This window comes from Bombyx mori, chromosome 6 (assembly GCF_030269925.1).
Source record: "Bombyx mori chromosome 6, ASM3026992v2".
In the NCBI taxonomy this organism is placed as follows: domain Eukaryota; kingdom Metazoa; phylum Arthropoda; class Insecta; order Lepidoptera; family Bombycidae; genus Bombyx; species Bombyx mori.
In genome coordinates this window covers 13548182-13565940 of record NC_085112.1, presented here as the reverse complement: position 1 = coordinate 13565940, position 17759 = coordinate 13548182, and the positions used below count along the sequence as shown (strand labels likewise).

Here is a 17759-nt window from a genome sequence, read left to right as displayed (position 1 = left end):
AGTCAATATACCTTTCTATTGTCTTGAGAGTCGATGTCAGCGCCGGCTGCGTACAGCATCTCGACAACGGCGAGATGTCCGCCGTTAGCGGCGAGCCAAAGGGGGGAGTTGCCTTTCTTGTTCTTTACTTCGACGGCGGCTCGCCTGGATGGACATTCAAGGTAACAATTATTGTTTTTAATAGTCGTAAATTACTCAGTCGTAAACTACTCATGATCGTGAAAAATACTAAATGTTCGAAGTATCCAGAGGTTTACACGACAAACATCGTGTAATAAAATGAAGGTCGCAATTTGGTGCAATCGGTGATAGGGTTTTTATGAGCTCGCACAGGTAGTAAGTAATGTCGTCGTGGCCTAAGGGATAAGACGTCCGGTGCATTCGTATTAAGCGATGCACCGGTGTTAGAATCCCGCAGGCGGGTACCAATTTTTTTAATGACATACGTACTCAAAAAATGTTCACGATTGACACCCACTGTGAAGGAACAACATCGTGTAATAAAAATTTAACCCACAAAATTATAATTTGTGTAATTACTGGCGGTAGGACACCTTGTGAGGCCGCGCGGGTAGGTACCACCGCCCTGCCTATTTCTGCCGTGAAGCAGGAACGCGTTTCGGTTGGAAGTGTGGGGCAGCCGTTGTAACTAACTATTCTGAGACCTTAGTGATTATATCTCAAGGTGGGGTGGCGCATTTACGTCGTAGATGTCTATACGCTTCAGTAACCATTTAACACCAAGTGGACTGTGAGCTCGTCCACCCATCTAAGCAAAAAAAAGGCTATCCTGCTCGTCAGCGACGAAACATTCATGGCTTTTGGTTTGATGAGTCAAAGCAATCTTCAGCAAAGCGAAAGGAAGCTACCTCTGCAGCAGCAGTTCGACGAACTTGGTGTGTCCCTTGTCTGCGGCGATGGTGAGGGCGGTGTCCCGGGAGGAGGGCACGGGCGGCGCGTTGACGTCAGCGCCCTTGTCGAGCAGCACGCGTCCCACCTCCACGTATCCGCCGCTGGCCGCCTCCATGAGCGGCGTGAGGCCGGTCTTGGCGCGGTGCTCCACGTTCGCTTTGCGATCCAGCAACAAGCTGACGACCTCATGTCGACCTGCACAGCGAAATTGACAATGTCCAAAACATTTCAAGCTTGTTCAGTACAAAATGAATGTTACGATTTTCATGAATGGTTCCTTGTTTAGAGTCGACAAGCCCGCTTTTTGAGTTTACATGAGATTTGATTTCGAGCCCACCTCTAATTCAGCTAGCTACTACATTAGGAGGTACCTTGGAAACAAGCGAGGGTGAGCGCCGTGTTCCTGTTGGTTTCTATCTGCGCATTAATATCGGACCCGCAGTCGAGAAGGAGTCGCACCGCTGCCGTGTGACCGTTCATGGCGGCCAACATCAGCGGTGATATACCCAGTTTCGAGCCAGTGCGAGAATTGATTTCCGCCTGAGAAGTTAAGGTTTAGTTACGGAACTTTTGTCATTACATTACAGATAATAATGATTTCCAGAGTTCCAGCGCATCACACTTACCTGGTGCGTGAGCAGTAGCCGGATGATGTTGACGTAGCCCCCGGAGGCGGCCAGCGACAGTGGCGTGTAGTCGGATACGTTGCGGTGCTCCTTGTTGGCGCCGTGGCTGAGGATGAGTTCGACTACTTCGTAGCGGCCGCCGCTGCACGCCAGCGACAAGGGAGTGTCCTTTGTGCGTTCCGACTGCGCCTCGATATCTGCGCCGTGGTTCAAAAGGATCTCGACGATCTTCTCGTGACCGGCCGTAGCCGCCAGGATAAGTGGAGTGAAACCCTAAGTTTGATACGTTGTTTAGTTGAATATCTAACTGAATTGAAACTGATAAGATCAATATTTTTTACTATACTATATTTCAAGTCACGATACAAACTACATTTAAAAATTCATCCTAGTCGATTGTCTCGATTTTTTTTCCTGCCTATGCTGATACCCTTGAGAGGCTATTTCAGCTTCACCCTAACGTGTGTAGGTGAGCTCACGGGGCTCAAACCGGAGTGTTGCTAGCACTGGGCCTAGCAAGAGCCGTGCTTCGCAGAATCTATCACCGGATCGGAAACGCGACCCACTGAGAAGATCCGGTGAGAAACTCAGTGGGCTGACAAAGTCCAGTAAATATTGGGTTATTTATATGTGGTCGCACCTTCTTGTCGCGATGCTCGATGTCCGCCCCGCGGGACAGCAGCAGCTCGACGAGGTCCTCGTGGCCGCCGGCGCACGCCAGCGTGAGTGCGGTGTCGTGGTTGGAGTCGGTCTCGCCGTCCACGTCCATGGCGCAGTAGGCGGCGGGCGCGGGCGCCGCGGGTGCCGCCGCCTCCCCCACCCGCGCCCGCGCGCCCCCGCTGGCGCCTCCGCCGCGACTCTGGATAACAATTACATTATTCATTTTTCCATTATTGAGACGATCCGGATTTTGAAATGTTAACGTCACTTGCTTTGATTTCATCATTTAAAATGTTTATAAACCTTGACAAAAAATAGTTTGTTCAATTGAAAGTATCTCTCAGATGTAATTTGTTCTTCAAAATTATTAAAAGACAGTAGCGTCACGGTCGAAAGTTTAATGCATATAATATAACACCGCGCGATTGTTATGCATCACTACCTAGGTAACTACTTGTGGAATGGGATCCCCAGGTGCGGGACAGTTATGTAAATTATCCAGAGATCTAAGCTAACCTTTTTCTTGCTGGTGGGATTGGCGTGGTGGTGTTCGCGCTTGGCGTGTTGCTGGGGTGCTGTCTGCTGCGGATGCCGGGGCTGGGGTTCCGTTAACGGAGGGGTGTACGACGACGATCTGTTCATTTACAATATATGTTTATTTTATTTAGTGTAGTAATACTTTTTCGACACCTTTATTGCTCGTAGTAAAACTCAAAATTGGGTAATTACATAACACAAAACTATATCACATTATTTGGAAGGACATTTTGCCAGGAACCTTATCTAAAATTCTTCGACTTTGACATAGTGGAATCTACAGGTTTCGCTAAGTGAACTAATGTGGCAACTGTGGAAATATTTCAAATGGTACTACTCTATAAATAACAAGAAATTGCGCATTATTGCATACCTATAGTCGTCATAGGGAAGGGTGGGAGGTGGAAGGGCGAAGTGCTGTTGGAGGTCGGGGGGCGGCTGCACATCCTCCTCCGTCCCCCGGGGCAGCGTCGTCGGCTCCAATGCACCGGACGGGGGTGACCCGCCTACCCGGAACTGACAGCCGTTGTTCTGCTGTTGCTGAAACAAATATGTGGCCATGCTTATCATTTATGTCATTGTTGATTTTATTAGTAACTAGCGCATGATGTGAGCGCACGAACCAGTGGCACTGTACCGAAAGGCTACACTTTGTGCGACAAGGTAATCATTGATCGAATAACGGCCGCCGCACACGGGCCACCGACCACAACCACAAAACGCCGCCACTGGTATATTTCCTGTAATTTTCATACATTTTATATTGACTCGCCGCACACAGTTCACGCCGGTGGCCGCCACACGCTACATATAAAATGTATCAAAATTACAGGAAATATTCTGGTGAGAGTGTTTTGTGGTTGGCAATGTGTGCGGCGATCCTAAATGTTTTTCCAAAACAATTGACACATCTATAGTGGGCCTCAAGACCGGCAGCATCAGTCGATACGTCTGTAGCAATAATTGAACACAATCTATGTATATATAAAAATGAATTGCTGTTCGTTAGTCTCGCTAAAACTCGAAAACGGCTGGACAGATTTGGCTAATTTTGGTCTTGAATTATTTGTGTTAGTCCAGAGAAGGTTTAAAAAGTAGATAAATATGAAAATGCTCGGAATTAAAAAAATAATAACAATTTTGTTTTTTCTTTGATGTGTCCGTCGGACGGATTCCTTTTGTTTCTTTTAAGTTTATTTTATACAAAAGTTTAGGTCTTTTATTTATTGATTGAGGCACTACAGATCTGCCGGGCCAGCTAGTAAAAATATAATTTCAAGATTAAGATTGAATCGTTACCGGTACGTCGACGTGGTGGTGATGGTGGTGCCTGGTGGTGTAGTCGGTGGCGAGCGCCTGCTCGGCGGCGGCCAACAGGCGGCGCGCGTGGCGCTCCTCGCCCTCCAACCATTCACCTTCCAGTTCTCCACATTTACCAGAGAGAATCTCCTGAGACTTCTGCTGCATCACCTACACAAAGGATCGTTTAATAATTATTACTTTAATTTATCACTTTATCGGCTTTAGCAAACATCATGTTGAATAGTAGTAGCTTATTAGCTATGTATTTGTAATGTTATTTGTTTATGTTAAATTAAGCGGTGGCTTTTAACGCACTTTTTTATTTTATCTGTGTAGAGGAAGAGAGAAAAGCAATATATAGTAACTTCAAGCGACACGTTTCATTATAGTTCGAACAAATATAAGAATGTGTGTTCATAGGCTTATATAATTGAAACATACAATTATTATTCTATTCAAAAGACAAAACGTAGGCAATTGTTTGTTCAGCCAGAAGTTCTAAAATCTTAAATTTTAAAAGAGCCTTGTAATATGTTTGAGATGACTCAGAAGGCTATTTTTTTTCTTTCTCGCGAAACTCTAAGACTCGGTATAACATGAATAGCGTGATTAGTTTTTTAATTTGTATCAATAAAGAATCTGGTAATTTGCCTATTGTATTTTCGTTTGTAGCAAGTATTTATAGTGGGTTGGTGTGGCACTCGCCTGCAACACCAGAGTGCGCAGCTCGTTGGGCGGCAGCGCCACGAGCGAGGGCACCTCCCGCTGCAGGTAGGCCAGCACGGCGCCCAGCTCGCGCGGCTCCGCGGCGCCGCCCGCGCCCGCCGCCGGCCCGCAGCACCCGGACGCGCACTCCTCGCCGCCCAGCTGCACAACACGCACTCAAACATCACTCAAGGTATTTATGACCTCGTAACTAAGACCTTTAAGTCATGTCTTAAATTTATGAAAAATGATAATATGGAGTGAAATGAAATGAAGATGATTAATTTGAGACATGAATCAACTGGGATGAAATATAATCTGAGTAAAATGGTGGTCATTTACTGAGATTTTTTTAGTGGACTTTTTCGAGGATCCCGAGAAGTTACGTCTTTTTTTTTTTTTTTTTTGGTCAGGAGGAAATCGCCGGACTTCCGCCCTCCACTGGGGATAGAGGGCGGAGCATGTCAGAGTCGAACTGACTAAAACCTCCTGTCGCTCAACAACCAACGTCCAAACCTCGCATGAGACAGAACTCATGAAAAGGCAGAGGGGGGAAAGTGAAGCGTTTAGTGCGGAGCACATCTCTCCCATCACCCTCCCCCTCGGGACGCCGGACCGGCGGTCGTCGGCGCCACGACCACCAGCCCAGAAGTTACGTCTAGTGGCTTTGTTTCATTTTCCCACATTTGTGCACTTTCACAGATATTAAACAGTTTATAAACCACCATTACTACACATTTAAATCTGAAGAAACACTAAATAGACAAAATAAAACAAATCACATAACTTCACCTTCCCGCCAAAAAATCCATCACTCACTAATGTCGCGTCGATCGAATCAAATACATATATAGATGGTAGTAACATTAACTATCCTAATTTTTTTTTAAATTACGAATTTTGTCAATTTTTAGAAAGCACAAAAAGATAAAATTTTATCAATTTGTCTATATCAAATAAAGCCTTGTATGATTATTTTTTCTGTGTTTAGTTACACATTAATGAAATACCTTAGCTTTAACAACATGTAATTTTAGGGGCATCCGCTACAAGATGTCGATAGTTTCCATACAAAAAATATTTGTCTTAAAGTATCGCGTCAGATGGCGCCGTACTGAAACGTTAGTGCAGCCGTTCATCACAGCATACGTTACTACAGATCGTTCACCGTAAGTTGTCCCCTGCCGTGATGTTGGCACTATTGCTTGTCATTTTTGTCAATCTGTTGTTGTCAGATTGTTTGTTGTGACGTGTGCCGTTAGTTTTTGTGTTAATATTTAATATCCTTCAAATTAATCATGCCAAAGCCATTTAAAAGCAGTGCAAGAGAGATCGTGTTAAAGATTCGTGCCTTTTGTGAAAAAGAAAAGGCAAACCAAGCCCCTTTAATTCGACTCGATCAAGTGCGAGCACGAGTCGCCGCCATGACAGGTTTGTAAAATGGGGATACAAGCTTCAGACACAATGCCTTTAGTATGGGTAATAAGAATTTACTGACATAAAGAATTAAAATAAAATAAAAACTCTCTTAACTTAACTCCAAATGCAAGAATGGATTACAAATAAGGAATTGTCTTATTTACCAACAACGTTGAAAGCAGAGCTTTATCAAATTATAAAAGAGCACAAAGAAGCGCCCATTTATGAGGCTGACCAATTATTGATAAGTCATAGCCATAAAGTGGTTAGGTTGCCCCCCTATCACTGTGACTTAAATGTTATTGAGTTTATGTGGAGTCTTTTAAAGAGACGAGTAGCTAGCAATAATGTCGGCCAAGAAGCTGGTAATATCGTGAAGTTAACTGAAGAAGCTTTTTCATCGATAACTCCTCAGGATTGGCAAAAACAGTGTGAACACGTAAAACATTTAGAAGACAAATTTTATGAACGTGATGGCTGCATGGATAATATTACGGATAAATTCATAATTGAACTAGGAAACGACAGCAGCACAGATTCGGATACGTTAGACGACGCTTATGCAAGTGACAGTGATATGTCTGGAATCGTTTCTTTCGACCATAATTACTGTGAGGAAAAATGAAATAAATAAATAATTTAAAATTTAAATTGTTTCATAATTTACAACCTGCCTAGTCTTTTAGCTAAATATTATCTAGACATATAATAAAAATAAGCCAAGTCCATATCTGTACTTTGAAAATATAGAAGAAAAACTAATATAGGGGGTCTTTATTAGAGCAACATAAGCCAAAACAATAATTTTACATTACACACAAGATAATGGAGGTAAAAGGTACATATATTGTTTGCAACACCGTTGGCAATGCTACCAACTCTCAAGGCAGGGGACATCTTATGGTGAACGGTCTGTACATCTCTCTTAATTCGTCTGTTGTCACAGTACCCTGTCCACTATATCGCCTCATACCACAACAACGACAACATATATTAAACCAAACCAGAGTATTTTAGAAATGGCCAAACTTATAATCTTTGATTTAATCAAGAAATACTGGTAGTATTTTAAAGTTTTTGAAAATTAAAAACCCATAAAGTTATAATTTCACTGTGGGATTACAACCGACCATGTTTATTACAAAGTCTAATACCCTTTTACATTAACATAATGCTTCTTTAAATTAGCTTTGAAGAGATCCTAAGCACCAGATAATATCTATACGGTGACTCTGGCATTGTCAGTGTGCAGGAACGAAAGCTACCTATGGGTATGTATACTTCCGAAATTATTATGTATCACAGACATGAGATATACAATGAATTATTCGGAGTTAACATAAAATCATCTTCATTACCTGTGGTCCGTAGCTCTCAGGCCTCTGCTGCAGTTCCTGTGCATATTGCTGCTGCTGCTGCTGTTGTTGTTGTTGGAGCTGTTGTTGCTGTAGCTTCTTTTGTTGTTGTTGTTGTTGTTGTTGCAGCGCTTGCTCCTGCGCCGCTAGCTGCTGTTGGTACTGTTGTTGCTGCAACTCTTGAAGTTGCTGCTGGAAATTTTATGAGGCATTCATTTTTTTGTCTTCTACTTTTTCTCAAAAGTATTATTTCGATTATATCAAAGACTAGAAAACCTTAACTCGTTAAGTAGTTTTACTTATCACAAATTATTTTGGTGAAGTTTCAGACTAACTTTTGAGAAAATAACTTTTATATTTTTAATTTACTATAAAAAGAAAGTAGTTTGTTAGTAATGTGTTACTTTACACGAAACTTTAATTTTCCTTCTTATAAAATAATTACTATTACCGTATCTACACTATCGATCCAACGTGAAGATTTAGTTCTACTTATTATTAATTTACTACTAAGTACTACAATAACGAAGATATAAAATTTACAGGTATCTGCGCTTGTTTAGTCAATTACAGCGGAAACATCATTTACTAAACTTAATTCTTCTCCCAAGCAATATTAACTACCAACGTGTTATATTTTATTTTTCGTTTAGGGAAAGACCATGGAAGAAATATGGTTTGTAATTTTGAGCTTCTTTTTACTAAATATTTTATTTATGCTCATTAAAGGGACGCGGGCGGCCACTGTTGGGTCTGACTGCAGAAACAAACCCCTAAGTACTGTACAGAAAGTTCTAAAATATCATCGAAGTCTACATGTAATATATCTTACCGCTATAATAGCGTAATCGTCAATATAGAATCCACGTTTCAAAGCGTCCATTAGCAGTAACTTGCAAGCTAACAACGAACAACATTTGCCAGACGATTTTGATACAATGCATCGTTGTATTGAATTCTAAAATATGTTTAATAGTGAAATGGTAAATTGGTTCCGGTTTAAATTATCTCACTGAAGGAAACAGAGTGAGAGCGAAATTTGTTTATTTGATTTTGAATTCTAAGGATACATTTTTTTTCTCATAAACTTAAACAATTATAGTATATTTAATATAATTTCACAGACGGTATTGTGACATGACTTTTAAATTTAACAAACACATTAAACAGGTTAAATGCATATCTAATAAACTGAATGTGATAATCTTGCCTCGAGACACTTTAGATATTTTTATTTTGCTTAGATGTGTGGACGAGCTCACGGCCCACCTGATGTTAAGTGGTTACCAAAGCCTATAGACATCTACAAGAAATGCGCCACCCATTTTGAGATATAAGTTCTAAGGTCTCAGTATAGTTACAACGGCTGCTCCACCCTTCAAACCGAAACGCATTACTGCTTCACGGCAGAAATAGGCAGGGTGGTGGTACCTTCCCGTGCGGACTCACAAGAGGTCCTACCACCAGTGAAATAGTTAAAGGGACGCGTTACCCTTGCCCTTACCCTTAGTTATATATTTGTTTATAATATTTTCAAAATACCTGATTAAGGTTGGTCGGTATTGGTTGCACTGGGAACAATTGTTGCGGAGGAGGGTACGGCGGAGTGGCCGGCGAATGACTCGTTGTGACACCTAAAATTACAAGTCGTTTTATAATAAGCTCTAGTAACTTGGAAATTAAAACCATTATCCCAAATCCAAATCCCTATTGCATCAATCGTTATTATACAGTTTGAGGATTAAAGCTGTTTTTGGCTTACAAAGCTTATGTTATGGAGGTGTTAGTTTTTGCGATATTTTAAAAAGTTCAATTCTATCTGTTTGATATAAGTTAAAGAATCGAATTTAAAAAATTGTTAATGTATATTATGTATGTTATGTACAAATTTAGGGAAAACCACTTTAAATAGATACATTCAAGATTCCTAATGTATATGAATTGAAAGAAAATATAATTGATACATATTTGTAAATTATAAACTCAGTTCAATTCAATATTTTAAAATTTCTGTGGGTACATAACTCTAACAAAATAATAATTTATTTATTGCCAAAAAGAAAATAAATGTAATATCCATGTAATTTAAAAACAGCAATAAAATTTTTGCTGAAAACAATCTGCAAGACTCGCGAGTATATTATGATTTAGAACAACAACAAAAAAAAACCTAATTTTGTACTAGAATTGTTAATGGGCAGAAGCAAAGATTTCAATTTACGCTTTGAACGTTATATTATTATAGCAGGCACGAAATGCATTAAACAGTTACAAGTTTTGCGAGCGAATGTGTGAATATAAAACGCAACAATCGCCGGCAATTTGACAGTAGGTCGGCGACATTTTTCCCATAGAAACTCAAACAAATATGTCCCAAGTGAATAGACCGCAGTATGGATATCGCGCCGCCCACACCAGGTCGTCTATCATCACAACAAAGGTAAACCTTTTAACACACATATGAGGAGTTTAGTAGAAGCTCATTAAGGCAAGCACAGGACGGGTTAGTGAAGCCGGGACGAACAGAATGCGGCGCTCGCACTTGCCTTGCGCGCAGAACTGCAGGTCGAGCGCGTGCAGCGCCGAGGTGGCCAACGTCGGGGGACCTTCGCACAACAACGGACAACTTTATACCGCGGCTCACGCTCTATTGGTTTGGACGGACTCGCAAGCGGTGCTCATAATGACGGTTTATTTAGAAATATACCGTTAACAGGGCATAATTAAATGTAAATTTTTTTAGTTCTTTAATGTGTTGAGAAATTATGCTTAAATTTTTTCTGAATACTTAACGGCCGTCTGGTGTAGTGGTAAGTGACATGGTCACTACACAAGGGGGACGCGGGTTCGAATCCCGCCAAGGTAAGATATTTGTATGATAAATATAAAATGTCTTTTCCAGGGTTATGGATGTATATTAAATATATGTATGTGTATTATAAAAATCTTATATTTATTTCCGTTATCTGGTACCTGTAACACAAGTTCTTTACGAACTTAGCACGGGACCAGTTAACGTGGCGTGATTTTTAGTAAAAAATGAAAATAAAAAAAATTATTAAAATTAAATTAAATATCATATTGTCGGTTGTGTTTTTTAGTTTGCAAGCCAAAACTAACCTGAAGGATCGTTAATTTCGAGCGAGAGCCCCCTCTCGGTGTCCGGCATCGATTCATTCCTCTGCTGCGCGACCAACGCCTCAGCCCTCTGTAACCACATCACACAATATAAACATCATTAGTATGAACTAATCTTTGAAATCTTATAACTTACTGAATTAGAACTATACCACATTACTCTCGTGAACTCAATAAGACAAGTGTTTGTGTAGGTTTTTTTTAGTTAAGACATATTTATTTCATTGTTACCCCATAACGTCTACACAAGTATGAAACTGTCTCTTGTTTTCACTAAGACACATAACATGCATAACGACATAGCTTCATAAATAGGTTAATTTTCAAATTATTACAACAATAAACAAATAAGTCACAAAATAAAATAAAAAAAATCTATTAAATGATAGAATCACTCTTTGCTGCTAAACAGATATTTAAGATACAAAAATCATACATTCAAATATAAGGAGATATATAATTTACATTCACATATTTTTCGAAATTTCTACTAAAAGCCACAGTATTCACAGAAAAAACAATCTTTACTCTTTTACTTTTAATTCAATAGGTGTGTGTTGGTGGCGAATGTATGGAAACTTCTAGATGCATTTGATTATTTGTATATGGCAGTGGGTTGTGTGCATTTTTTAATATTTTTAATTAGTAGATAGTTTTTAGTTTGATTATGACATTTCCTAATGTATACCAGTGAGATTATAATCGAACGATATATCACTAGCGAGCTATATTTCAAAGACCAATGAATTAAACTGAAATAGGCAAAATTTTGATGAAAAACAGAAGTACAGTGAAATGATACAAGTCAAATATCGCACATTCTCCACAGCTATATCGTTGGAACATTGAGATAGATGCACGTGGGTGTAGTACACCCGCCACCGTTAAACAACAACTACAGACAAAAGCAGGTGTGTTCATTATTTATAGAATGACACTCACATTGTTTTTATTTTTATTGTTGTATTTAATTTTATTTTTCTTGTTAGCATCCTTCCAGGTAAAGCCGGGGGGCAGTGATAGCTTAGCCATCGCGTGCTGGCATATCTACACCGTGGGAAGCAAGCACATTATGATAAATGACATTGTGGAAGCTATATTACGTTTCCGTATTACGATGTAATGGGCAAGCAAATGAACTTTGGAGTTTATTATTGTTTGTTATTGCTGTTATGGTACCCGCGAATGCTTTCAACCTGGACATCGGAAGCTTTTAAAAATACGAGTACAAGTTTACTGTGTGTGATCTTGTGATTTAGTGGTGTTGATACAGTCCCCCGATGGAATGGTACCTCGTTAGAAATATACAGAGAATGACGTCACAATTGGATATATTATTCTCATCCCACAATCATTGCTGTAATAACAGATAGATCAAGTAATATTTCTAGTCCGTATTTTTTATTTTATGAAATTTATAATATCGCCATCTAGACATTCTAGATCACCAATTGATCCTGAATACTATTAAAATATATGACCATAAAATATTACTTTTCCTATTCTTATTAGGTAACTACAATCTAACAATAACAACATTATCGTAAGATCATGATTAATAAATAATATTCTTTGTTAAAGCGCAAGACTTTGTTAACCCATAACCAACACAAAGAAGCATCTAGAATATTTTTAGTTCCAAATTTTTTTTTTTAATATTTATATATCGAACTTTTCAAAAAAATTCGAATGTGCCAATTTTACTTTAGATCTAAATATTTTTGTCTGTAGTATTGTTTTAAGCAAAGTAAATAGTTTTCTGATAGTTACCCTATTACGTTTACTCTTAATCTATTAATTGTGTGACATTGTTTTTTTTTAATTTTAAACAGAATAATGCTAGATTAGACATTCTGCTTAGAGCGGCTCACTCGACGCGAATAGTACTCGAGTTAGGTTAGGCTTCGGTAACGGTAGAAACACAAGACTCACGTGTTCGTCGTGTATGTCCGGCGGCGGCGGCAGGTGGTGGTCGGGGTGCTGCGGCGCCGCCCGTTGTTTCCGCGCACACTTGTGCTTGGGGGGCTGGTGGGGGGTCGCGGCGGCGGGCGCGGGGCCGGGCGCAGCGGTGGGCGTGCTCAAGGTGGGGGGCACGCCCGTCGCGCCGCAGATTGCGCTCGCCACCGCCGCCGCCGTTGGGTACGGGCTCGGTTTCTTGCGACCGCCGCCCGAACTGCGTTCTGTTGGCGTCGATCGTTTATTTATTTCGACTTCTTTGTGTCGATTGAGAGAAAAGGATCAATAAAAGTGTATTTTAAGTTTGAATTGATTATGAATTATCTTTTTGGAGTAGTGTTTCTGGATTTAAGTCATATTCTCTTTGTACTCTTGTGAGCTGAAAATTTACGAGAGCTTTTTAGTATTAACCCATTTTGAAATAGGGCAAGAAAGTCAATTATATAAAACAAGTCGATCTTAAACAGCGGGGGTATTAAATTCCCTAAAATCCAACCCGAGTGCAACGTCTCGTTCGTAAATAACATTTATTTTTTTAAATAGTGCATACCATCGAGATAGGCCTTGGCAAAGTTGTGTGGCAGGTCGGGAGCGGGCGCGTGCGCGGGCAGGAGCGCGCGGGCGGCGGGCGCGCCGGGGGCGGGCGCGTGCGTGAGCCCCAGCGCCGCCGCCTGCGCCGCGCTCAGCCCCGCGCCGTCCTCCGCCGTCGTTGTTGTTGTCGTGCCTTAAAATAGACACGTAAAGATTTAATCCTATGTACTAGAATAGGTTTTACTGGTGGTCCGCCCATTTCTGCCTTGAAGCAGTAATGCATTTCGGTTTGAAGGGTGGGGCAGCCGTTGTAACTATACTGAGACCTTAGAACTCATATCTCAAGGTGGGTGGCGGCATTTACGTTGTAGATGTCTATGGGCTCCAGTAACCACTTAACACCAGGTGGGCTATGAGCTCGTCCATCCGTCTAAGTAATAAATAAAAAAAAGGTAAATATGCGCAATTCAACTAGCATCTTGTATCTCTTATAGGATCCAGTAACAATGCTAGTATTTTATGCGGCGTGTGGGTTCTAAAATTGTGCTTCTCTTACGATTCCAGAGAATACAACATGGAAGATAAAATAATAATTAAATGATTTTTTTCATGTAACCATTTATTTGCTATGAAAAGTTCTTACCTCTAGGAAGCATTACAGAATGTGGGAAGTCGAGGAGCAGTTGCACGACGGCCGTGTGTCCGCCCTTGGCTGCCTCGATGAGCATGGTGGAGTTGTCCTTGAGTTTTCGGAAGGGATCGGCGTCGCAGGCCAACAAGAACTTCACCACGTCCACGTGTCCGCCCGCGCACGCCAGAGACAACGGCGTGTGGTCGCCGCTAGCCGTCATGCGGTTAACGTCCGCCCCCTGTGCATCCGTGCATTTACTGTTCACATCCCAATGCCAGGAGTCCAACGCGAGAAATGTAATTACATAAATACAGGCGTGAAATATAATTACAGTGCGAGTCTTCTTGTATGGCTATTAAGAAACTATTATAATACACGTATCTAGAATATTTTAATATAATTTAAATCTTATCGGTATATCGCAACTTTAGAATTATAGAGACCTATTTCGAAATTTTTGGATTGAGACTTTAATAAAAATGGACTAGAACGACCCTTTTCAGCGACTGCTAATCTAATGACCAAAAGTAGCTTATAAAGGGATAAACTTATCCATCGGTCTCTTTCACTCCATCCCTTTTACTATACGTCTTTTCGGGTTTTTTTGGCAAATTTTTTGGGTTGAATCTCTATAATTGTAAAGGTGCGATATAATATCTCTTGGGGACATTTTCTATGCTATTTTAACAGTAAACTCATTTTGAACAAAAAGAGAACGAGCGCATTATCAACGTGTTTAAATTGCATCAGGATAATTCTTCAAATTAATTCTAGTATTAAAAAATTTGATTGTAAGATATATTTTATCGTTTTCCAAGTTACACAGCATAATGTCTGCAATTTGGTTGAATAGGTGAGTTTATAAGAGTGCGTTGTCGAACCTTCGCGACTAGGAACTGCACGGTGCAGAGGTGTCCGGCGCGACACGCCTTCATGAGGGGCGTGCGGCCGCCCTCGCTCTCGTGCTCCAGCGCGGCGCCGGCGCGCAGCAGCAGCTCCGCCACGTCCGTGTGCCCGTTCTCGCAGGCGTACGTCAGCGCCGTGTCGCCCGTCTGCGTCGTCGCGTGCACGTCCGCGCCCGCATTGATCAGATACCTGTACTCGACAAATAAATACTATAATTGAATATGCAATTTCGAAAAGGGCACATTTCTGAAAATGTAAAACGTTCAGGAAATGAAAAACTGATTATTTTCTAAAGCAGTGTAAAATTTAAAATTAATTTTTGAGATATATTTTAGTGTTAATTAGCAATTGAAAATTACTGGAATTATTATAAAATGGGTGTAGGTAAGCCTCAAAAGTATATGTATATGAAAAAACGTATTTGACAAATTATGCGACACGTGCCCTTTTCGAAATTGCATATTCAATTACGTCTTACGTTTAATCTTATTGACTAATCTTCAGGCGGGGAGTACCTGCCGATGACCGTATCAAGAAGTGACGTGCCGGTATAGACACGTACCGTACTAGTTCTAGATGCCCTTCCTGCGAAGCCTCCATGAGCGGAGTGGAAGCGCCGAGCTCAGCGTCAGCGCCCGCCTTGATGAGCGATTCCGCCACCTCGAGAAACCCTCCGCAGCAGGCGAGGGTCAGCGCAGTCTCCTGCGTTTCCTCGGTCTGTGCATTTATCTGTGCACCTTGACCCAGCAGCAGCGCAACCATCTCCTCGTGACCTAGGCAAGATTCAGCATGTTTAGTTCTAAATGGTTAGTGAATTTATAACACAAGTTTTATGACACTCATTTCATTATTACCATGTGCCGGTAATGTTGATGAAGATGGCTCCATGCTTATTTATACTAATAACTAACTCATGCTTACCGGTTTGAAGAATAGGACACGCGTTATTCCAAGGCAATTAAAATTCCGACTATTCTGATTGCGTGGCGCGTGAAATTCATTCGTAATTTCATTTAATGTCACGCTATTGTATCTATCTGACCAGAGATTGGTATGTACTGATTTTATGTCAGGATGATGTAAATAAATATGACGAAACCCAAGTCTGTCTAAGTACGGCAGTACAGACTTTAGCTCATACAGAGCGAGTTACACCGAATAAGTTAGAAAAATAAAAAAGAGCGGTTGCGCAGTGTACCTTCCCTAGCGGCCTCCATGAGCGGCGTGTAGCCCTCGTCATTGACCTCCTCGATGTTGGCGCCGCGTTCCAGCAGCAACATCGCCAGGTCCACGTGGCCTCCACACGCCGCTAGTGTTAATGGCGACTCGAAACTATCCGTTGGCATGTTCACCTGGTTTATCAAACATTTTTTTATTGCCCTTGTAGGCAGACGAGCATACGGCCCACCTGATGGTGAGTGGTTACTGTCGCCCATGGACTTCAGCAACGCCAGGGGCAGAGCCAAGCCGCTGTCCACCGCTTAATACTCTCCACAAGCCTCGTTTGAAGAAGGACATGTCACAGCGCTCGGGAAACACCGTGGAGGGGAGCTCATTCCATAGCCGGATGGTATGTGGCAAAAAAGACCTCCTGAAACGCACTGTCGATGAACGCAGCGGTTCCAGATAATATGAATGAACTCTGTTTCGATGAAAAGGAGATGAGGGGATCATCTCAAACAATTCCTTAGATTTTTATTTTATATATTTGATATACATCACAGAAACTCAGTGAGCAGCAGTTACCTGCGCCCCGGAGTCGAGCAGCAGCCTGGCGACCTCGACGTGTCCGTCCATGCTGGCCTCCATGAGCGCGGTGTGCATCTCGTCCGTCTTGTGCTCGCGGTCCGCGCCCGCCGCCAGCAGGAACCGCACCATGTCCAGGTGACCCTGAACAAAGAGCATCCCGATCTCAGTTATCCTACTCCACTAAGATAAATGCTTCGTGTGCGGAAATACAAGTACCAATTATTAAAAGTAAATCCTTCTTCTACTATCTATCTTCTATCTATATATGTATATAAAAATGAATTGCTGTTCGTTAGTCTCGCTAAAACTCGAGAACGGCTGGACCGATTTGGCTAATTTTGGTCTTGAATTATTTGTGGAAGTCCAGAGAAGGTTTAAAAGGTTTAGATAAATATGAAAATGCTCGGAATAAAAAAAAAATAACAATTTTGATGTGATGTCCCCCCCGTCGGACAGATTCCTTTTGTTTGGTTTAAGTTTATTTTATATTATACAAAAGGTCTTTTATTTATCGATTGAGGCACTACGAAGTCTGCCGGGTCAGCTAGTAGTATTATAAAAATAAATAAATATTATATGTTATTTTGTGACCAATGAAGCCAATACTTGTGGCAATATAAGCACCAATGCCCATGGTCTAAAATGCAAGAAGCGTAGCCAACCTGTTGCCTATTGCTGCTTTTTTGACATTGAAATATAAACTACCATGGCATTTCTATGAGTAAGTGACTATTTAATACTAATTAATATTACATAAACAAATCATCTCTACAATTAAAAATTTACTCAATGGATGTCACGGTCAACGTTCAAGATAAATTCATAAATAACTCCTGTAATATTAGTTATGGTGGTTGACTAATTATTTCACAGCTGTATTTGCATTACCTACTGATAATAAAATGCAGGTATGGAAATGAATGTATGGAATACATGATAAATTTTTCAATGGTTATGCTGTTTACATCATTGCAATTATGTGAGTGAATGAATGCAATGCAGACATATCTAAAATGTATTTTATGTCAATATAGATAGAGTACCTTATAGCAGGCGAGCGTTAACGCGGATTCCTTGAACTCGTTAGAATGAGTGTTGATCCCTGCTCCGTGCTCCAACAGGATCTTTGCAACGCCGACATGGCCCGCCGACGCGGCCTAGCAAACAAATAATACTTTTTGTACAAGTTTGATGGTAACCCTAATGTATTTTTGTACAAAAACGTTATGCGGTCAGTGAAACTGAAAGCCCTGACATATTTGCCTATTCGCTTCCAAGATTCGACAGTAAATTAATGAAAGTTTGTTGAACCTCGAGCTCTAATACGTACGT

The 17759-nt window shown here is 41.0% G+C and overlaps 1 protein-coding gene across 20 annotated transcripts in view; it reads right to left on the bottom strand.

Moving 5' to 3' along the window:
* Window positions 1-17759, bottom strand: part of LOC101746836 (ankyrin repeat domain-containing protein 17) — a 64191-nt gene that overhangs the window by 15359 nt on the left and 31073 nt on the right. For 10 of the 20 annotated variants that reach the window (XM_062669136.1, XM_062669129.1, XM_062669132.1 and 7 more), the window contains 23 exons: window positions 17471-17584; window positions 16425-16568; window positions 15877-16030; window positions 15241-15451; window positions 14654-14867; window positions 13785-14010; window positions 13161-13334; window positions 12587-12834; window positions 11597-11701; window positions 10637-10724; window positions 10063-10122; window positions 9059-9150; window positions 8349-8474; window positions 7520-7705; window positions 4743-4904; window positions 4035-4205; window positions 3109-3275; window positions 2715-2832; window positions 2179-2397; window positions 1539-1811; window positions 1284-1452; window positions 870-1107; window positions 12-144 (listed from right to left, as the gene is read on the bottom strand). In XM_062669136.1, the coding sequence (XP_062525120.1) occupies window positions 12-144; window positions 870-1107; window positions 1284-1452; window positions 1539-1811; window positions 2179-2397; window positions 2715-2832; window positions 3109-3275; window positions 4035-4205; window positions 4743-4904; window positions 7520-7705; window positions 8349-8474; window positions 9059-9150; window positions 10063-10122; window positions 10637-10724; window positions 11597-11701; window positions 12587-12834; window positions 13161-13334; window positions 13785-14010; window positions 14654-14867; window positions 15241-15451; window positions 15877-16030; window positions 16425-16568; window positions 17471-17584 (3792 nt within the window). Of the gene's footprint in view, window positions 1-11; window positions 145-869; window positions 1108-1283; window positions 1453-1538; window positions 1812-2178; window positions 2398-2714; window positions 2833-3108; window positions 3276-4034; window positions 4206-4742; window positions 4905-7519; window positions 7709-8348; window positions 8475-9058; window positions 9151-10062; window positions 10123-10636; window positions 10725-11596; window positions 11702-12586; window positions 12835-13160; window positions 13335-13784; window positions 14011-14653; window positions 14868-15240; window positions 15452-15876; window positions 16031-16424; window positions 16569-17470; window positions 17585-17759 lie in introns of all 20 variants that reach the window. The other 10 variants (XM_062669140.1, XM_062669137.1, XM_062669138.1 and 7 more) reach the window with 10 other exon arrangements.